General features: G+C 42.5%; 1 protein-coding gene across 5 annotated transcripts in view; it reads right to left on the minus strand.

Annotated features, from left to right (window-relative positions):
- Window positions 1-19,973, minus strand: part of EMCN (endomucin) — a 57,031-nt gene that overhangs the window by 21,436 nt on the left and 15,622 nt on the right. For all 5 annotated transcript variants that reach the window (XR_012042671.1, XR_012042672.1, XM_072862505.1 and 2 more), the window contains exons 2-6: window positions 16,990-17,049; window positions 14,258-14,359; window positions 13,730-13,843; window positions 6,578-6,700; window positions 50-82 (exon numbers count right to left, since the gene is read on the minus strand). Coding sequence is in view for 3 of the 5 variants with exons in the window: in XM_072862505.1 (XP_072718606.1) it covers window positions 50-82; window positions 6,578-6,700; window positions 13,730-13,843; window positions 14,258-14,359; window positions 16,990-17,049 (432 nt within the window). In the remaining 2 variants the exon portion in view is untranslated. The remainder of the gene's footprint in view (window positions 1-49; window positions 83-6,577; window positions 6,701-13,729; window positions 13,844-14,257; window positions 14,360-16,989; window positions 17,050-19,973) is intronic.

Here is a 19,973-nt window from a genome sequence, read left to right on the forward strand (position 1 = left end):
CCTCCCACCCCACGGCAGCCCTTTTCGCCAGTGTGCACAGAGCTCTTACTTGTCGATTCTGTCAGGGAGCTCACATGAAGGCCTGCAATAAAACAGAAGGAACAGGTTTGTTAGTAACTGTTTTAGGGTTGGATGTCCAGAGTCTTCACATCATACAAACCGGCAGACTCTAGCAGTGCGCTCAGTAACCCCGCAAGACATGCTGACCCAGAACTGACACTGTTCCCAAGCCCAGAAAGTCTGAGCTGTGAAAGTCTGCAGACATCCCTTATAGATGGGAGCAGAATCCAAAGCACAGCCTACGCTGGGTTGTTATTCCGCTTAAAAGAAGAAAATCCTCAATTAATTGATGCATTCCTAAAAAATTCCTCCTGCCAGAACCAAGTGCGTGCCTTGGAGTAGGTAGCTGGCATTTAACTGACAAATAAGCGTTTTAATAAAAGAACCTCAAATGCCTATTGAGACATGTCTTCAAGGGTCACAAAACCCTTTAAAATGAGTCTTCATTCATTACCTTGGTGCTTTTGGCTAGCAGACTGCTGAGCAGCAGGAGTAAGAGGCATTGGTAATGAAGAAGAAATGGACCTTGCAGAGCACTGTGAACAATGCTTATGGCCCACTACCATCAGCTTTGCCCTGCCACTTCACAAGTTTTTGGTGCAGAACACTAATTTTTTGTTAGCTTTTTGTTAGTATGCTGCTGCTTTCGTGTGTCTAGACTGTAGCACGCTTGGAAATTAAGGCGGCTGTGAATACTTCACATTTGGAGGCTAGCCACAGACAACCATTGCTCCCACAGTGATTTTTATTACATTGCATTAAATCTCTTCTGCGATCACTCTAAAGTCAAAGGGAGCCGGGCACCTAACTTGTCCGTGTCCTTGAGAATATCCACCTGTGTGAACTGGCAGTAAAACATTTATCTGTTTGTACAAGACAGACTGTCTCTTGCCAGGGGCGAGTGACTGGCACTCTGCCCATCTGCTGAGGCCTCTCACACTAGATTACTGGAGCTACCATGGAAAAAAATCCCTCAGGCACTATATCCTCAGCAGTCGCTCATTATTTTGAGGTATAAATCACAGCGTTTGGTCACCTTCTTCAAGGCTGGAGGGCACCATAAAAGCCCCCTCGTTGCGTCTTTTCAGGGTTCACTGCTGCCACAGCATCTGTGGGGAACGTGGTGCATCTGACCCTGTCCCAAGAGCTCCCTGGGAGGATGTGACCCACCAGCACATCCTCCATGTCCCAGCTGTGCCAGGCTGGGAGACCAAAGAGGAAGTCATGTGAAGGCAGCTGTAACTCCAGCCAGGCATTGAGCCTCTCCCCTGAGTGCCCAGGGTTGCAGCATTCCTCCTCTGACTGGGGTCCCCAAGGAGGACAAATCCACTCTTACGCCCTCGCTGCACTTTCTGTGCTGTGGACTGATGCTTTGCACAAAGACAGCTCCCACCACCAAAGCTGTAACACCAGTGAAGCACATTATTCTACTGCTGTGAATGTACTCTTTGAAAATCAGAATGGCTGCTCTTGTTTTTCCTCCTCTCTACACCCAATTAAAAACATGGATCACTTGAGCAAATAACCACTTTTGCTAATGATGTATGTGACAGAGCTTTAACTGCATTTTAATCAAAAACATGCATGAAAAGCACGTTCAGGTTGAAAAGCCAAGTACTTAAAAGTCAGCAGTAAGAGCTCTTCTTGAACATACTAAATATTAGTAATGCTAAGTACTCTGAAGGTATACAGTTATCTCACCCTGGCTTCCTAGGATCCAGAGGAGACTTTTTTCCTAAGCTTTTTATCATTTCATCAATCCATCTGCAAAAAGCAGTGTCACCTTGCTCAGAGAGGATCTCTGTGATGATTCATTAGGCACTGTTTATAGCATGTTTGGGCAACATTAACGACAAGAGCCAAAGAAAAGCTTTTGGGAAGTTAATAACTCGCCTGTCAAAGGAGGTTTGGAACGACACACAGTACAGAACGCAGCAGGACACATACCTGGCATTAAGGAAACATCCAAATATGATATGATTGCTTGTTACCCTAATACTGCCTTTCCTTCAGCCTATAAGGAGTAGGATCCCATGGAAAAAATACCATGTGATGACACAGCAATGGTTGAACAAGCAAATGGTAAAGCCCTGTGTGTGCATATTCTTGGAGAAAGGCAGAAGACCTTGAAGTCTTACAAACAGGTCACTTCTCTATGAAACTTCAAGCCTTGTCTCCCAAGCCTGAGGAGAGTTGAGCTTTCCTAAGAAAGGCCCCCAAGATTATAACATAATTATACATTTTCCCTTAACTTCACTCTTGCCAAAAAAGCAAACCATCTTGGCTCAAATTAAAGCCAATAAATAAACAGAAAAAGCATGTTAAGCCCGAGACTGATAAATCCAAGTTCACCCCAAATACTTGAGGTTTGTCAAAGCTGTATGCAGGTGACATGAGGCTCTGTGAACAGGAAGGGTCAGGCGACTTGCAGGTCAGTACCCGCAGGCACAACCAAAACCCACACTGCTGTCCCAGCCAGACCTCGCCACTTCAATACACCCAGACAGCAGAAGCAATCCCAGGTAGGAAACGTGACAGCAGCTCCCTGCCTTTCCTTCAAGGACTCCTGTAGGAGCCTCCTGAGCTTTTGTTATTTTGTAAAAACTGCACACATCTACACACAGTAAAACTACTAGCATCTTTCCCAAAGATATCTCACTCAGATTCTGCTAGAGCATGAAAAATTAAATAGGAAAAAACTCGTGCCCTTCTCTCTCTCCCCCCATCTCCAGTATGCAAGCAAGGCGCCAGCTCACCCTCTGTTCAGAGATTGCTCAGCCATGCCAACAAACAAAGCTGTGCTTATCAGAACGGTTCAGCAGGTACTTTCAGTTTGCATTTTCTAAATAACCATCCAGTGCCCTTTTTGGTGGTAGGGTCACGTGCTGCTGTTCTACAGAAAGAGAAGGACAGAAGGAAAGGCAGCATTTCGCTTGCTAACGTAGTTACCGTAGTTGTTCTAGCTGCCTGTTCAGAGCTTACCACATCCTTTGGTGCTGAGAGTTAGGGGGCAGATGCTCTGCATAAATAATCTGGGAAGATTTCCAGATTCATCATGAAAAGTGAGGTGTGCTACACTGGCTGTGCTGAGTCCTTGTTGTGCAGTAAGGAGGACAAGGATAAAAAAATCTGGCATGTGGCAGTGGTTTGATTTGAAAATACCTGCCTGAGTCAGTTCAGTGCTGGTTAGAAGCTTGACAGATGGAGAAAGAGACCACTAACTAACCTCTCCCCACTCTGTTCTCCAACGACCACTACCTAAGCAGCCTGAATACCCTGCAGTTTGCTGTTTCTGGTTTTGGTAGCAGCCACATGAAACTGTGTTCACTGGCAAAACAAACGAATAAACTTGGCTGATTACTCAGAGGGGATACCACAATATAAATCAAAGCAAAATTAAGAACTTTAAAAAACCCTCCTTGCCCTGACCATGCTATAGATCTGTAACTGTGTTAACTGAGGCTTTGCTATATTTTCCATCTCCCAGGCACTTTGATTTTTGTTTCTCTCTCTTTGTGAAGAAGCTGAAGACACGGTGGGTAATTTTTACCTAATATCACTATCCAGAGTTCCTACACAGTTTGCGTACAGAAAGAGTCAAACCCTCCTTGTCTTACTCATAAGAATTTTTCTTAGGAAGATGCCTCCTGTGAATCAAGTGAGTAGGATTTATAATTGGAGGAGTGCAATAAAGATATCAATAGATGCAGCAGGTTGATTCATCTGACAGTTTATTATAATAGATCATTTGATCTTACCACCCTGCTGGGTGAACTTAAGCTCATACTGCTTTATGGATTTTTTTTGTTGTTTAGGTCACAGAATAAAAAGCTGCAACACTTGCAGTTTCTCAGATGTATTTAGACTCTGACTGATCCATTAAATCTCCAATTTTTCATTAATTAAACAAAAGGAGAAAATTAAATATTAGCAAGCAATCCTCTGTGGAGGTGGAGAATGAGTAGGAGGTATATTATACATGACAGCCAAAGTTAAAGTTAAAGAAGTGTATGTGTCAATGGCATGCATGCAGGTTGCTCTCTTTGCTAAAACCAGTCCCTATTGCCTTTCCTAGCCTGGGTGAGCACTACGCAGCCCCTCCTCCATGGCTGGTGGTTTCAGTCTTCTTTAATACAGCAATACTGTTCTCTGATGTTTCTCCAAGTTCTTTCCTAGGCTCCCCCACTCATTTCAGTCCCTCTCCAGCTCTCTGTGGCACTCCTCCCACACCCTGATCTTTTGATATGGCTGATTGGAAATTTCTCTTCAAAATGTGCTTTTTTCTTTTTCTGCAGCAAGAAAGGAAATTTTCACCAGAATGGCATTTTTTAAAAAATGGAAAATGGTCTCAAAACTAAATATATTCTTTTGCATTGAAGTCAGCCAGCTGAATTATTTTGGTTGAGCATAGCAAATAGAAACGTTCTGTTTTGGATCAATTTCACATTAATTTGTCTTCCCCTGAGCTTCCACACAGAAGCTGTGGCTTGGGTGCCTTCGGCTTACAAGCTCTGCTCTCCCCTGTGGGCTGCAGTGCCAGCCCCGTTGTGCATACCAGCCTCTGCTCTGGTGAACAAAAGGTATCCAGGCCCTATAGAAGCCCTTGAATGTGAAATGTCAAAGAGCTGGGAAGAAATAATCTAATGGCAGTGAGAGAGTCAGCATTTCTTCTAGTCTCAGCACAGAATGAAACAACTGGCTTCACACTTGCATTGCTTTAAAAGTTATTAGGGTGCAGCATACGGCTTCCCTTGGCCCTGAGTGATTGCACATAGGAGAAGAAATCTGTTTAGAGAGAATCAAAACATTTTTTCTTAAAGTCTTTAATGTATATAGCAAATAAGGGAGCAAGGGTGGTCTAAAGGTGCACCCATTTGGGATAAGCTACCTAACTCATCAGGGTGAGTAATGGGATTTCTTGCATATTTAAGCTGCAAGAAAGAAGCGAGGAGCTGATGCTGTGAGGAGACAGGAAAGGTGTAAGCGTGGAAATCCTGGTGCAGGAGGAAGTGATTTTGAAATGGCAGTTTTATGGGAACTCAGAGTACGGGCCATGCCAAGCACCTAGACTGACTCCCCCTGGACAGATGGGCCCTTTCTTTCTCAGCCAGGCAATTAGAGTCCTGGCATCTTGGGTAGTCCCTGAGCTCAAGAAGATTTATCGGTTTTACAGCAAAGTGAGCTGAGTAAGATGATGACTTTTGCAAACAGACCCAAGGAAGGCTGTAAAATTTTCTGGGCAAATCTTAAATGTAAAATGTAATTGTACAAACAATGTAATAGGTAATTCAGTACATGTGATCCATAGCCAGATATGTATTATGATTTCATTTTAAACTGGAGCATTTACCTGTGTGAGAGAACCTTTAATTAAAAACATTGTAATTTACTGCTTCATTGCAGTGTACCAATGGTAAGGTTTCCATACCATGCACGTCTGCCAAAAGACACAAAACCTAACAGGATAATCAAATAACTACAGCTCACAATATATGCATTATGGGCCATAGGCTTATTGAAATAATTGCAAAGAATCCTCTCTAAATCAGTGGCCTTGGTTTAAAAATGAAAAAATCCCAACTTCCTTAAAATGCTTACTATTATAATATCTTTTTGCATGCTTCTAAGCATTTCAGTGCGTACTGAGCATATGATATTACTCCACTTTTATATCCAATCCCATGCTCTATGAGGAAAAATCACAGTACAACGTGCATGCTTATCTCCCACAAACACAATCCAGAGGTTGCAAAAAGAGTCTTGTATCCCTTGGGGGATGTTAAAGATTAATAATAATTGGGATACGCAAACAAAGTCAGTGTCCTTATTGGATTTACACACATGTAGCTGAAAGTAAGTCAGGCTCAAGAGACCTTAAGAAAATCTGAATAAGTGGCTCTTCAAAATCTAGGAAAGTTAAGCCAGCTAGAAGCATAATAAATGATGACCCATATGACCTGGCATCTACGTTCACCACAGTGTTGCTTAGTGGATAAATACACCAAAACAAACCCAGAAAAACAATAAAACTAGATTGGAGTTGGGAAGGATTAATATCTTTTTGACCCTGCATGTGACCATGTTGTACTTTGAACAATGTCATTTAATTGGTTATATGCATTAACTTGCCCTCCAAATTTATTAACAATTGTAAAAATTATAGCTCTTTTCTCCTTTGTCTCCTTTGCTTTGCAGCCAGAGAATTTATCTTGATGACCTCCTCTGGCAGTCAATGCTACACAATGACCACATACGGAAAATATAAAGATTGCTATTATCTTTTGTAATTTATATCCTCCTGTAATGACATTGAGTATCCCAAGTGAATGTTTTGAAGTTCACCCATCACTCATCATAACTTCATAGCTAGATGGCATGGACACAGCGTACCCTGCATGAATAAGAAGGTGGCCCTCATTCCAGGACAATGCACAACAAATGAAGAAGAGATTCAAAATTATTTGCATCTTTTTAACTGTTTGTATAGGAAAACAGAGTGTATGTTGTCAAGACTTACCTGAGGTTCCAGGAGCAGAAGTGGTTTTTTGTAGAGAGGTTGCAGAAGAAAAAGACCATCCCTTAGTAGATGAAGCATCCAAACTCTCATTTTGTGCCAATTGTGTTCCATTTGCTTGTGTAGCTGGAAATGAGCCAGATGTTCAGGTAAGATACACCTGTATAAACATTGTCTTAGATCCTGGACCATCCCTCAGACTAATGCTCCCACCATCATAGAACAGACTTAAGGTCAGAAAGCATTACAGCTTCTGGTAACTGCTTGTCAAGCAATGAACCATCCCCATGGAGTTGTTACTACTGGCATAGTTGAGGCATCTTTAAAGCACATCCTAGCATCAGAAACAGCCTCACATCTGTGCCAGAAGACAGCCTAGAGCTCTGACTTGGGAGCCCAGAATAACTAGACAATCTTGCACCAAGAGCAACATGAGCAGGAAAGAGAAGCTACTTACTGCCCTCTATCTTTAACCTTCATTCAAAAAATAAAATTAAAAAAAAAGCAAGCGTCAGCCACAACTGTCATATAATGTGATACTGCAAAAAGTTTTAGGGATTGTAATTAAATGCAGAGTTAATTATTTCATTCTGTGCTGTTAAGGCCTACGAAATAATATATCCCTGAAAATTAATGTATGAAAAATTAAAGTGTCTTATTTCTGCTTTCACACAGTCAATAGAGGATCAAGGCCATCTGTGTCACAAGATTTGCAGCCTAAGGTGAGTCCAAGACGATGGTGCAGGGCACCACCTGAGCCCGTGGAACTGAAGGTCACCGAATGACAAGAGGAAAGAATTTAAGCTGTTCCAGCACAGCTGATAATTCCTATGTCTACGCTCAAACCTCAGCATAAAAACAGGCAAGACAGAGCCTACTGAATAAAACATAGGGGTGCCCAAGAGTAACCTTATACTTCCTTTCTGATATAAATCAGAGATGCGACTGAGCTGTAAACTGTTTTCAGTGCCTCTTCATATGAATTTCAAACACTGGAACTAAAACAACTTTAAGACATGTTTTAGTCAAACAGGTGCAACATCATGCACATGCAACGTGAATCTTGAGGAATGCTTCATCACATGCTTTATTCAGAAACTCTGATTACCAGTTTGGCCCCAAAGAACCCTTTTCTCAGGGGAAAAAAAAAAAACAACACCCAAAGCTCCTTGTTCTATCACCACACACCTTTAACTTGGCCCTTCCCTTCCCCTCTTGTTTATTAAGTGCAATACCTTGGAGAGGCAAGCTTCAAAAATCAATGAGCTAAGAAAGAGTGAGCTGAAGCCACAGGAGTCAGGGGATTCATACAACTTTGGGAACTGAGAGGAGCTGGATGGCTAGGGATGGTATCTTTGAAGGTCAAGGCATGGAAGGAAACCGTACTGAAAATTATGCAAAACAAGCTTAAATGCCTATAACTTTCACTGGGATTCTAGTGATAAGAAGCATAATTTCACTGTCAGCTCCCTCCAGAAACCTCAGCACTGTGCCCCTTCAATATGCAAGCCTAATTTGCAGTAGAGATGAGTGCAAAAAGCCTCTCTACCTCATTGTTTACAATGGTATAATGCAAGGATCTGAGAACTTTAATAATTCCCGCATTCTCATCATAGAAGCATTGAATTAATCTTTAAAAGCAAACTTTTTCCACTTTTGGTTCTTACTGTGGTTGCTTTAGACTCAAATTTTAAATGTTGAATTTTAATCTGAGATCAATTAAAAAAAAAAAAGGCAAAAACCCCAAAGAACCTCCCTCTCCCTTTAAGATGCACGGGCTTGTAACAGTAACAGCAACCATCTTGTGGCTCCCTTATCATAAGTTAGTAAAAGCTTGCATGGGAGAATGAAAAGTGAGGCAGAATAACAGTAAGCCTTCGTGTGCAGAGACATTTGAACACAAATATGCTTTGTAAACACTGCAAAACAATCAGGTGTGTGGGAGAGATGAGGAGGGAGGCAGCCCGTTGCCTTGTAACCCCACGGAGAGCTGTTTTCCCATGGGGATCACATGTTCCAGGCGTCCTATCAGTCCTGGCAGCAGCCCAGCCCCGGGTGCTCCTCTTGTGTTTGGGAGCTGCGAGAACAGATTGTTCTTGGGAACGCGGGCTGTGCGCTGGATTTTGCCTTGGCGGGGGATCGGGAGGGGAGGGATGATAGCCTTTCCACTTAATTTTTTTTTTAATTCAGCCTGGGTGAGATTTGCCCACTCGGGTAGCACCAGGTGTGACTCATGCCTTTACCTAGGGTTTGGCGTGAAGCTTGTTGCATTTATTTTGGCAGACTGAAGAACAGGTTCCCCGCTCCTGGTGTCAAGGAGTGAAGTAGGTTTGCTACAGTGCAAAAGTCTGTGCGCCAGTTTTCACCAATTCCAAGATGAAAAATGCAACCTGGTGGGGAAGGCTCCCTTAATTCCACTGTATTACTGTAAGATTAAATCCTAGCAACCCAATTCTCTGCTGACTAGTGGCTGTGAAGTGGCTTTTAAGCAGCATCCAAGCCTTACGCCTAATACACAGGATAGGCTCTACCATCAACACATTTAGCAGATCGCATAGCTTCTCTGCCAAAAGCCTATGGGAACAGAAGCATCCATATCCAGCCACTGCTCACGTACGCGATGGCAGCACTGACAGCACAGTACGCCTGCTAGAAATCTGCCTTTTTGGTAAATCCCATAACTCATATCTATGCAAGGTTTAATTTGATCTTAACAGGAGGAGACAGCGCAAGTCCTTACTGTGGTGCCCGTGCTCTGCGCGGGAACAGGCGGGGGACTCTGTGCGGGCACACGGTGACTCAATTCTGCCGTCCCCACTGACACATCGCTGCAGTAATACATCACGCTTCGGCTCAGCCAGCTGCAGCAAAGATTTCTGCCTGCCTGGCAGGGGGAGGCCTGGGCTCGCAGAAAGGCAGCACAGCAGAGGAGGGCGGCTGCTGCTGCTGCTGCTGCAAAAGCACTCACATGATCAGTTAACGGGTTTGTTGTCAACAGCTGATTATGAATAAAAATAGTAAAGCAGTAAAGATTGTAAAATAGCTGTCCAAATGGGGCTGATTGCTGCAGCGGCAGAACTCGCTGTTGGTGATGCAGCTCTCCCTGCTGATATTTTGATAAGATAAATGACAGTGTGTTAACACGTATTTGTCAAAGGGATAATCAACAACAGGGAACCTGAAGCTGCTCTGCAAAGCTGCTGTCTGAGCCTCAGGTATTTCCTTACTCTTTGTGCTCTGAAAACCCTTCATTTTCTTTAACCAGCTGAAATGCGACGCATATCCTCACTTAATCTTAGCATGATTTTCTATTTAACCTACCGATAATCCACATCAATTTTAGAATTTCCCAGAAGTACTTTAAATTTTCTTTACAGCAGGCTGTTACCTAACTAGCTTCAACATCATAAGATGCTTCAAGTAAGCGGCAAATACTCTGCATATACTCTATGCACTGCAAAGAATACAGACACCTGTATGTGTGTTAAAACCTTACTTGGCCAATCAGTCAATCAAGGAAACACCTTTACAGGGCAGAAGGAACTGCACCCAAACCACTTTAAAACATCAGCATGAGGGCTTTGTAAGATGGAAGACTAAACCTTCTCCCTTGAGCTTGTATCTTTGGCATAAACACACATAAAGGCCTCGCCCCTGTAATCAATAGCCCGAGAAACCATTTACATTAACGAATGCATTCATGAAAGCTTTGAAAAATCCCAGTGTAGCAAAACCAATGCAGCTTCATGCCTGTTCAGAGGAATGGAAATTGGCTAGGGAGGTAACCAAGCAGATCTCAGTTTCAATGTTTACACCCATAGCTGATTGCATCTGCTGTCTGCCAGCTTTACATATTCTGGTAAGCAAAAAACCCCAAGTATTTCAAACTATATGTTTTAAAACATCTCTCTGCCTAACATGTCTCAGCAGCCAACTATACCTGGTGTTTACCTGTAGCATGCGGTAACAACCTGAGGACAATTGAGCAATACATCTTACCACAATCCTCTTCCAGTAGTTTTACTGAAGTAAAGCTTCCTTCTTAATTACCAGTAGTTTGATAAAAAGAAAAAGTATCTCCTCCACTCTTTCCTTTTCTCACTTTTTAATATTTAATATTTCATTGCACCATGATGTGTCATCATCCAGGAGAGTGGCATGAGATAAATTAGAAACACAACAGCCAAAAATCCACTCTTACCTGTAATTTAATACCTTGAGCCCTGACCTCACTTAAGATGCTTGCTCCGTATCCAAGGGAGGAAGAACATAATCTTTTGTTGCATTTCATTTCATAGTCTCTTCGATAACTCCGAGTGTCCCAGGATATGAAATCCTGTTTGCAGATGCAACTTGCTGTAGTGTGGCACCATATAAATTATTGTTTTGGGGCCTGGACTGCACAAGTGAGGTCACTCTTTTGACTAAATGTGAGCTATTGGATTTGACCACTTACATTAATAAATAAGAAGGTTAAGGAGACAAGTCTAATTGCTGGCTTCCAATATAATAAACAGGGCAGGAGGGCAAAGAGGGAGAGATTGTACTTATGGCCTGCAGAGAAAAAGAATACTGAAGACTTTAAAAAAAAAAAAAAGACAAAGTCATTCGCATGATTTCACAGCATGTGGAGCACTGGGGGCTTTTCCTGAATTTATAATAAAAGGTGACAGCAGCCACAGAAATTGCAGTGGAGACAAGAAGCCCTGTCAAATCTCTGCTGTGTGAATGCGATCATTTGCTGAAGCTTTTAGCAGGGATTGAAGCAGAGAAAGCGATGGCCTCCATTACAAAACAACAGAGGTGCCTGCTTTTCATTAAAAATCAGGTGTAGTAAAGGTAAATTTTCAAGTGTCATAAAGGCACCACCAATTGCTGCCTCCATGCCATACGGCCAGTCCAAAAAGGGGGAGAAGTGAGTGCTAGTGAAAAAGAGAGAGTAGACAACTTTCATCTCCTGTCCATTTTGAGAGTAGAAGTCTTGCTACGCCTGTGCTCGCTTCAGGGAGCGCGACTCCCCCAGTCCTGCGCTGCTGCTGGGGATGCTGGCAGGGGCTGGGAGGGTGCAGTGAAGCCAACGGCACCTTGCTGTGCCAATGTGTGGGGTGGAAACAGAGAGATGGCTGTAGTCAGCAGCCAGACGGTGGTTGAGGGGTCTGTGGGTTTTCTCCAAGGGCTGGCCACGCATCTGCACAGCCCCTGTGCCCTGTCCCAAAGCCACTACCTTGTGTCCCATCCCACCCCTTTGGGCTGAAGCCAAGGCTATGACTTTCTTGAAAAGTAGACCAGAATTTTGTCTTAAAAAACCACTAAAATTAGTTTTCACATACAGAGTTTTTCCAAATACTACTTAGCGTTGAAAGAAAATATAGTCTTTTAATGCAGGGCAGTTCCCAGTGTCTTCTTTAATTTTCCTGTTTATGAAGGGGAGTGAGAGGCAGGTAAGCCCTGTTTTTAGGTTCATTTATCAACCATTTTTATCACAAGTTTTGGAGGGTTTTTTAGCTTAAATGAGGATTTTTAAAAACAAATCACAACCCAAGCAACTAGGGACTGAACTCTAGCTGGTGGGAAGAGAACACAAGAGGAATAGAAAGGAGGCACGTTGGTGAAAACTTTACGTCCAGGCACCAGTTTTTCAGGGCATCAGTGCCAAGCAGTGGCCGGAGCTAAGCTGCACTGGCAGGTATGCCTTTCTTCATTAGTTTTCCTTTCCCTGCTGGGAGCTCTACGTGTCACCAAGGTTTATTTCCTCCAGGTGGCTGTGCTGCTCCGGTACCCGCAAGCCAGGAACCTCCGCCAAACTGCAAGGACTGCAAGGACTAGAAATCACATCCGTAATGCGATGCACCATGCCGCAGGCTTTCGACAGGCCCACAGGGTCACCAATGCAAGCTTAAAAAGATTCTTTGTGGCCTTCGGTATCACTTCAGCAGCTTGTGCATCAGCCAGACTGTATCCTGTGACTCACAGATACTGCCATTTAAAAGCTAAGCCAAAACACAAAAGACTTTGGGCTGACAATCAGACTACTCCCTACACCAAGCACAGCAGGAAAGCTGCATCAGTAGAAGATGTAACCACTAAGTGAAAGGGTAATTGCTCTCCAGGCAGTTTAGCAGGCTCGGGTCCACAAGGGGTAGCTTTAAAGGAGAACTGGTACAGAGGAAGCACGCAGGCTGTTTCATACGAGTCCCTTTTTAGGCAAGGAAACCAAGGGAAGAGAAGTCAAGTTCTAATCATTTGTCACAGTTCAGTATGCTCTAAACATCAACTCTGAGAACATTGGTGTACCACTGTCTGCTGAGTTAAATATCTGGAGTATTTCTTTCTAATTTTTTGAGTCAATTAAGCATAAAAAATGGAGTATTTCAAAGCTCCGGTTCAGCAAAAGACTTGAGCAAACATTTACAGTGTAGTTCATAGACAAAAAAGGGAGACTGAATTTCATCTTAAGTTTACTGAGCTCCTTTTGGATGTTATTATACTTGTTTAAATCGATCCAACTACTTGCTGGATACGCGGGATTTTAAAAAAAATATTCTTTTTCTAGCATCCAATCTGATGCACTGGGCCAACACACATGTTATTCTGAAGATTTATGGGGAACAAAAGTATTTCCTAAGATTGATGCAGGGTAATTAGTACCACCTCTCTGCTTTCAGTACTGTGACTCATAATAATATAGAACATAATTAACCATAGCATTGTAACATATATAAAAATAAAAAACAAAGGGGGCTGTTCTGACACCACTCTGATCACATAGAATCATTTATTTTTGATGAAATACTTATTAAAAAAATACTTATTAAAAAGTATTTTAAAAAACACTTATTAAAAAAAACACGGAAGAAAATAAAAAATGAAAACCCTTCCAAATACATCTCTCCCAGTTACAGGGAGATTAAAATCCTGTGTAATGGCTTCAGATCACCTCCACTAAAAATTAAAGGTATAATATTCTTTGTGTAAGATTCTAGGGCAACATTCATTAAAGATATGTAATATGGTAGGATGAATAGCTCTGCTTCCCCAAACCTCCAAATCCATAACCCAAACTACTCTTTTTGACCTGCTTTTATTGCTCCACACAGTTTTAAAGAAATGTAGCATACGATAAATCAGAAATCTCTCAATGAAATTATCACTTACTGCTTGTTGTGCTGCCACTTTTATCTGCTGCTGTAGTGGTCACTTTTACTGGTGGTTGTGTTGTTGCAGCTTCTGTTATTTGTTGTGTATTATTAGGTGAAGAAGTCGTGGAGTCTAATAAAGGAACGACATTCAAATTATTTCCTCAATTTTGTATATGCACTTATGCACACACACAAAACACACCTATTTCCCTGCCTGCAGCCTACTTTTAAATTATCAAAAGAATATTTCATTTAAATTGGAGATCAACAGGGACAGGGCTCCCTTCGCTGCAGAGAAAGCCACTCCCTGTCCCATAGGTGGGTCATCCCCCTGATAACAAGCCTGTGATAATGCAGTTACAAGGCCTGGCTTGGAGCTGCCTTGAGCCTGACCAGGAGGAAGCTCCTGCGCCCACCTGCAAGATTTCACCAAAGAGTTCACTATCTGTAAAATAAATTCCCAAGCCAAGAGGCACTGCTGCTTGATTTCCTGAACGACCACTGGAACAGCATCAACAATTAGCTCAAAGAAACTTTCACTTACTGCTTGTGATGGATTCATTTGTAACTCTGATTGTAGTTGTTGTCAGCACTGACGCTTGCAATGTTGTTGCTTGAGAAGTTGAGGTACTCACAGTTTCTGTTACTGCAAGAAAGGCATTCACATCCTTATTGATTTATTTTATCATGCATAAATAAACATCACCTACCTCTAGCTGCCTTCTCTCACAAAGGCAGTGAATTCCTGTTTAAGTCTGGCCCTTACAGAGCTTTCTTACCCACATATTTGTAAAGAGGATTCAAAGTGCACGTGGTTGGTATCAGACGGAATGTTTGGCCTGTGGAAAATCCACAAGTTGCCCACTGAAAGTTAGCAGCTGTAGCTTCCAGCCATCCCCTACAGAAGAGGCGTATGCTCTTTGGGAGTTATACAGAGGTGCTTGGCATGACTGCCAAGGGAAGAGGTGAGGGAAAAGGAGCCTGGTGTGGACGGATGGGTTCACTGTGCTGCCGGACTGGACTGCTGACTAGCACTTTGCTGCATACCTGTTTAATAGGAGGAAGGATGTAAACTCCTCAGAAAGAAGTGCGAGTGACATACAGGAACACAGCTTATATATTACAGGTAAAGAACTGAAGGGGAAGAGACTCTAATAGTCTTTGTGCTATTTTTTCCTCTTCTGTCTGCTGTCCACCTCAAGCCCTGGTTGAGTCTTCTTCTCTGGCTAGCTTTCCCAGACCTTCTTCTTCTGCACCCAGATTTCTGGGGAAATAAGAGCACCCAGCAGGCCTTCCTCTGAGGTGTGCAGAAAAGCTTAGAACATCTTGGATGAGATGAATAAGTGATATTCCCCAGGGTGAACTTGGTGCCCTTTGTAAGGTGGCTCCTGGTAGTTCTCTCCTCCAGCGGGGTGAGATTTGGAGGCTGAGGGGAGGGGAAAGGGCTCCCTCAGGCAGCAGGGATCACTTCCAGCTGCTGCTGGTATGGAAAGAGGGGAGTGGAGTTGCCCAAACATCACTAAGGCAATAGCAAAGTTTAAATCAGCGTGTCTTGCTGTGCATGGATGGCATACTGCAGGTCCTGTGTGCCCCTGGCACGTGCTCAAGGGAACAGGCTGGCCAAATTGCTGCTGAGGGATCTGGGCTAAAAAAACCATAACTAATCATTTTAAGAGCCCAGTTTTCAATTCTGTAATCTAACACAAACAGTTAGTGCTACTGTCAGCTACAGATGCCCATTTTGATCCCTGACAACAATTCAACATGTGTCCTACTACCTCTTCTAGCACTTTTCATGAATAGGAAACATGATAGAATAGGAACAAATCATGACATGACATGTCATTTTCCCTCTTATGACTTGAGTACTTCTAAATGCAATGTTCACACCAGAACTTTTAAAATATAACATATACTCTCTTCATCCGCTCTCAGTTTGCTGGCTGTTCACCTAGAATAGTAGCGCCTCAAAGAATGGACCTCCTTGGGAGCTTGCTCCCCACCCACAAAGTGCTTTAATCTCATAGTGGGCTTCTGATGCTTTTCTCATAGGCATAAAAAACAATACTGCTTTCCCTTCTGTGACAAAAAGCTGCAAGAGAAGTTTCAGTGAAACATTTGAAGAGCTCATTCACTGTGAGGTGTTGGGCCTTTATTAAAAGTCTTTGAAACAGACATGAACATCAGGGTTTTTGAAACAGAAAAGAACTGCAACACAATTTGAAAGGGACTAATTCTTCTGCTGTAATGGACATAACATATGCATACTTCACCTGGCTGCATCTTATTCACCTCCATTACTAGCACTTCAAGTGTATACATCATTACCATCTCAGTGCTTTCAGCTCCAAAACAGACTCATTAGTATCTCTAGTTATCAAAAAATATAATCATATGTCTAAGTTTTCTTCTCATCACTTATTAAATGCAGAAGTCTTCAATATTCAAACTAACAGAGGAGTTGATGTTTAGCTCACATGAATGAAATATGGTTAATACTGATTTCTCTTAACTACAAAGCTACAAAATAAAGAGAACTGAATGTGTCAGTTGAAGATGTAAACCATAATCACAGACTTTTACCATATGAAGCAGATATTTTCTGTGTTAAGTCTTCATAGTTTTAGGACTTTAAGTTTGATCTAGTAAAAACAACCACAAACAAAAGAGAGAAAGAATGCAGCTTTTGAAACTGAGGGCACTGGTGCCACCACCTTACCCCCAAAAGTGAATCTTGACATCAATAATTTCAAGAAGTTACCAATAGCATTTCTGCAAATGACAACTTTATGCACATGTGTTCTTTCCTATTAACTGAGGCCCAACATTGGCATATATTGGCATAATGCTTTACTATTAAAGTCCATGTCCTCTTCTGTCACTCTACACCCATCAAATCAGCTACTCCCTGCTGCCTGATCCCTTATGCTGATGCTGTTCCCAATCTGACGACCTCTTGAACTATAAGTCTTAGCTAATTTTTTAATATCTGATCACACTTGAACCACTCCTTGAGAGCATAGGAACTCTCAGAATTTCAGCCTTTTTCACCTGAAACAAAAAATGCAGCCTGCTCAAATTAACCCTTTCCTTACGAAGATCCCCGAGTCCTTTCTTCTCAACAGACTTTTATAAGAGGCCCAGGGAAATACATTGCTCTACAATCACCTTACATGAATGAATTCACTTAATTTCTCCCAGAAGTTGGAAAAGCTGAAAGCCAAAAAGGCAATGGGAGCTTCAGAATACCAGATAACAGCAAATTTGAACTCTTACCAGATTTCAATGTTGATGCAGAAGTGGTTGCACTGACGGTACTGGTTGAAATAGGATCTTCTGAAATAAACACAGAAAGAATCAAATTAGTTCAGGCACCTTCCAGATCTATGTAACACTACATAGGCATATAAGGCAGAGAGCAGCAAGGACCCTGGAAAATCAAGTTCAGAAGCTTATTAGCAGAAGCAACCAAATCATACAACTCTGCTAGCAACCTTTTTTAGCTGTATCCTAAATCTCTTAGCTTTGCCCTCACTGCTGTAATGGGGAGCATCTGCTACGGCCTCCCCCCTTGGACTGCAGGTTGTTTTCCAACAGGTATTAGGGTCTCTAAGACTAGTTGGGAAAAAAAAAAACCTGGAGCAATTAAAGGTTTTTCGCTAGCTCCTCCTATCCTTGAGTACAACCACAGTTACTCTGGGTGTTCAGGGTGGAGGATTAACTAAAATAACTGGCTGCAGGAGTAAGCACCCATTCTCCTGCCTTGGAGGAACAAAGTTGTACTAGCTCCCTGCCTAGTACAAGCACTTCAGGAGGGGTTTTCAGCATCACCCTGATCCCTGTATGTGAGGGGAAGAGGAGAATTCACAGAACATGGCTTGGAAAGCACCAAGTTGAGTAATGACTGACTTTTCCCTCAAGGCAGTGCTTCAGCTGTTGGGAGTTTACTGCAGTAAATTATGCCAGTCTTAAAAATCCTAAGTCAAGTTAGTAGGTGAAAGTCTCCAATATTACAAAACAAACAAACCGGGCAAAAAACCCCCCACCAAACCAAAGGCAAAATAATTTCTGTATCTTATGGCTGTGCTGAAAAGTAGTAACAGCATAACTCACTCAACTAGAGTTTTGGTTTCAAATAAGATTTTCAGTCTTATTTCTGGGGTGTCCATATTTTTTCTACTAAAAGGAGTTTAAGGGGTGATGAAGGGGGTGAAAAAACTACATCGAGTCAGAAACAGTGGCATTTCACAACCATTTTACACCGCTGTGAGAAAAGGATGGGTACATTTGGGGTGGAAGAGATCAGCTCTGCGACTGAATGGGAGAGCAAAACGGCACAGACTAATCCCCCAGTGCTTTCAGGTTTGGAGCGTGACATCCTGTCACACTGCATTAGCATGCTGTAATATAGACATCGCAAAACTGAGTCAGGACAGCGTGTCACTGTTCTTGTGTGACTCCATTCATGGTAATATCTGCTGGCATTCTCTCTTTTTTTGGCTACAGGACAGAACAGTCAGCTTTGTTCCCTTTGCTCAGCGTGCTGCGTTCCGATTAACATTTCACAAGCACCACCCAAGGCCTGCCAGAGTCACAGATCTAACTTGGAAAAAAAAAAAAACATACTACAATTGCAGGAGCTCTGGAGGCACATAGTAAGGCCTAGTCAGATGAGCCCTTACAACTCTTCTTCAAGCAGTGTAAGGTGTTACCAGCCCTCTTGGCACCTGTGCACTTCTGGTGGGCCTCAGCTGGGTTCTTGTCCCCTCCCGGTGAGCCTGACTCTCTTGGGCATCTCTTCTAGGTACGCTGCTGCCTTCGCAATGCCTCGTCACAGCACATGCTGGCCCAGTTTGATATGGGTATATCCCATATCAAATTAAATCTGTTCCCTACGAGCCTCCTGCTGCCCCAGCCCTGCTCCCCAGGACACATGAATAGTCAGGCTGCGCACAGCCTGTTGCCCAGTGCATTTAAAATACTGTTTTTCCTGCCATTTAGTTACCCGGTCAGAATAATGCTTCATAACCCACACTTGAAAGCAATCTTGTTTCCCTAAACAACAAGCATTTTTCCATCTCTTCATTCTCATTCTGAGCGGCTGACAAAGCTCCTGTAAATCCTCACGCCATGAGGCCACAGCACTAAAACAGAATGTTTTTTCAACAGTGCCTACATTTCATATGGTTTGTTATAACATCTCTCAGTAACTATCACGTCTGTAACACCAGCTAAACGCACTAGCTGGCCAATTAGCTCATTCCCTAACTCTTCCCTTAACTCAGCATGACACTGTGGAAAGCCCATTGCAGTACTTAGATTATTCATCCTTTAAAGGTGTTCCATTTAATAACCATGTTGATAGGCCAAGATTTCCTCAAAACTAAAAAAATTGAGAATTTAAGTCACAATTTTGTTATGAGTCACAGTTTGCTGATTTTTGTCCCAGGCTAGAGATAAACTAAGGTAAATTTGATTATTCTACTCTGCTAAAATGGAGTTTTATGAATTAATCGTTTTCTTAAAATTGTGGATAATTAAGTACACTTTAAAAACAAGTTGAAAGCAACATGCAAAAATGCTTAAAACGAGCCAGGATTTCAGGGGGAATTGGTTGATTAAAAGAAGCGATAGAACGGGTGGCTTATTATGCTCTTATTTGCAATGTTAAGTTGTGACTAAGGAGAATCCTATGGGGGATAAAAGCAAGAGCTCAAAAATGATTGAGAAAAAAACTTTGGCCCATTGGCAAATTTAGATGCAGTGATCCCTTTGATACGAGAGCACCTCCATGTACTCTGATGTGGGAGTAGCCAAAATCTATTCGGCAACTGCTCCCACACACAAACCTCTCCCATTTGCCTTGCTCCCTGGCAATAAACCCAGCCAAAAGAGCATAGGTGACCTGTAACGTAGCACCCTTGTGTCTGGAGAACATGCTCAGAGCTAAAAGGTGCTCAGATGTGACACTGGACTGAAGAAAGGGATGACAGTGGTGGTGATAAGATCCAAAAAGAAAAAAACATGTCTAAAAGTAGATAACAAGGCGAGAAGAAATCAGAACTGGGAGAAAGATAACAGGACAGGAAGAAGATGAGAGGGGAAGGGCAGGAAGGCCCATGGCAGGGAAAAATAAGAAGGAATTAAGAAGAGCTCAAAAAACATTTGACCCATGGCCACAAGGCCAAAATGAAAAAAGAGAAACTGTTGTTTGTTTTTTTTTTCTTTCAGGTTCACAGAATTTCCCTTTATTGTCTTTT

Source organism: Ciconia boyciana, chromosome 5 (genome assembly GCF_034638445.1).
Source record: "Ciconia boyciana chromosome 5, ASM3463844v1, whole genome shotgun sequence".
Taxonomy (NCBI): Eukaryota; Metazoa; Chordata; class Aves; order Ciconiiformes; family Ciconiidae; genus Ciconia; species Ciconia boyciana.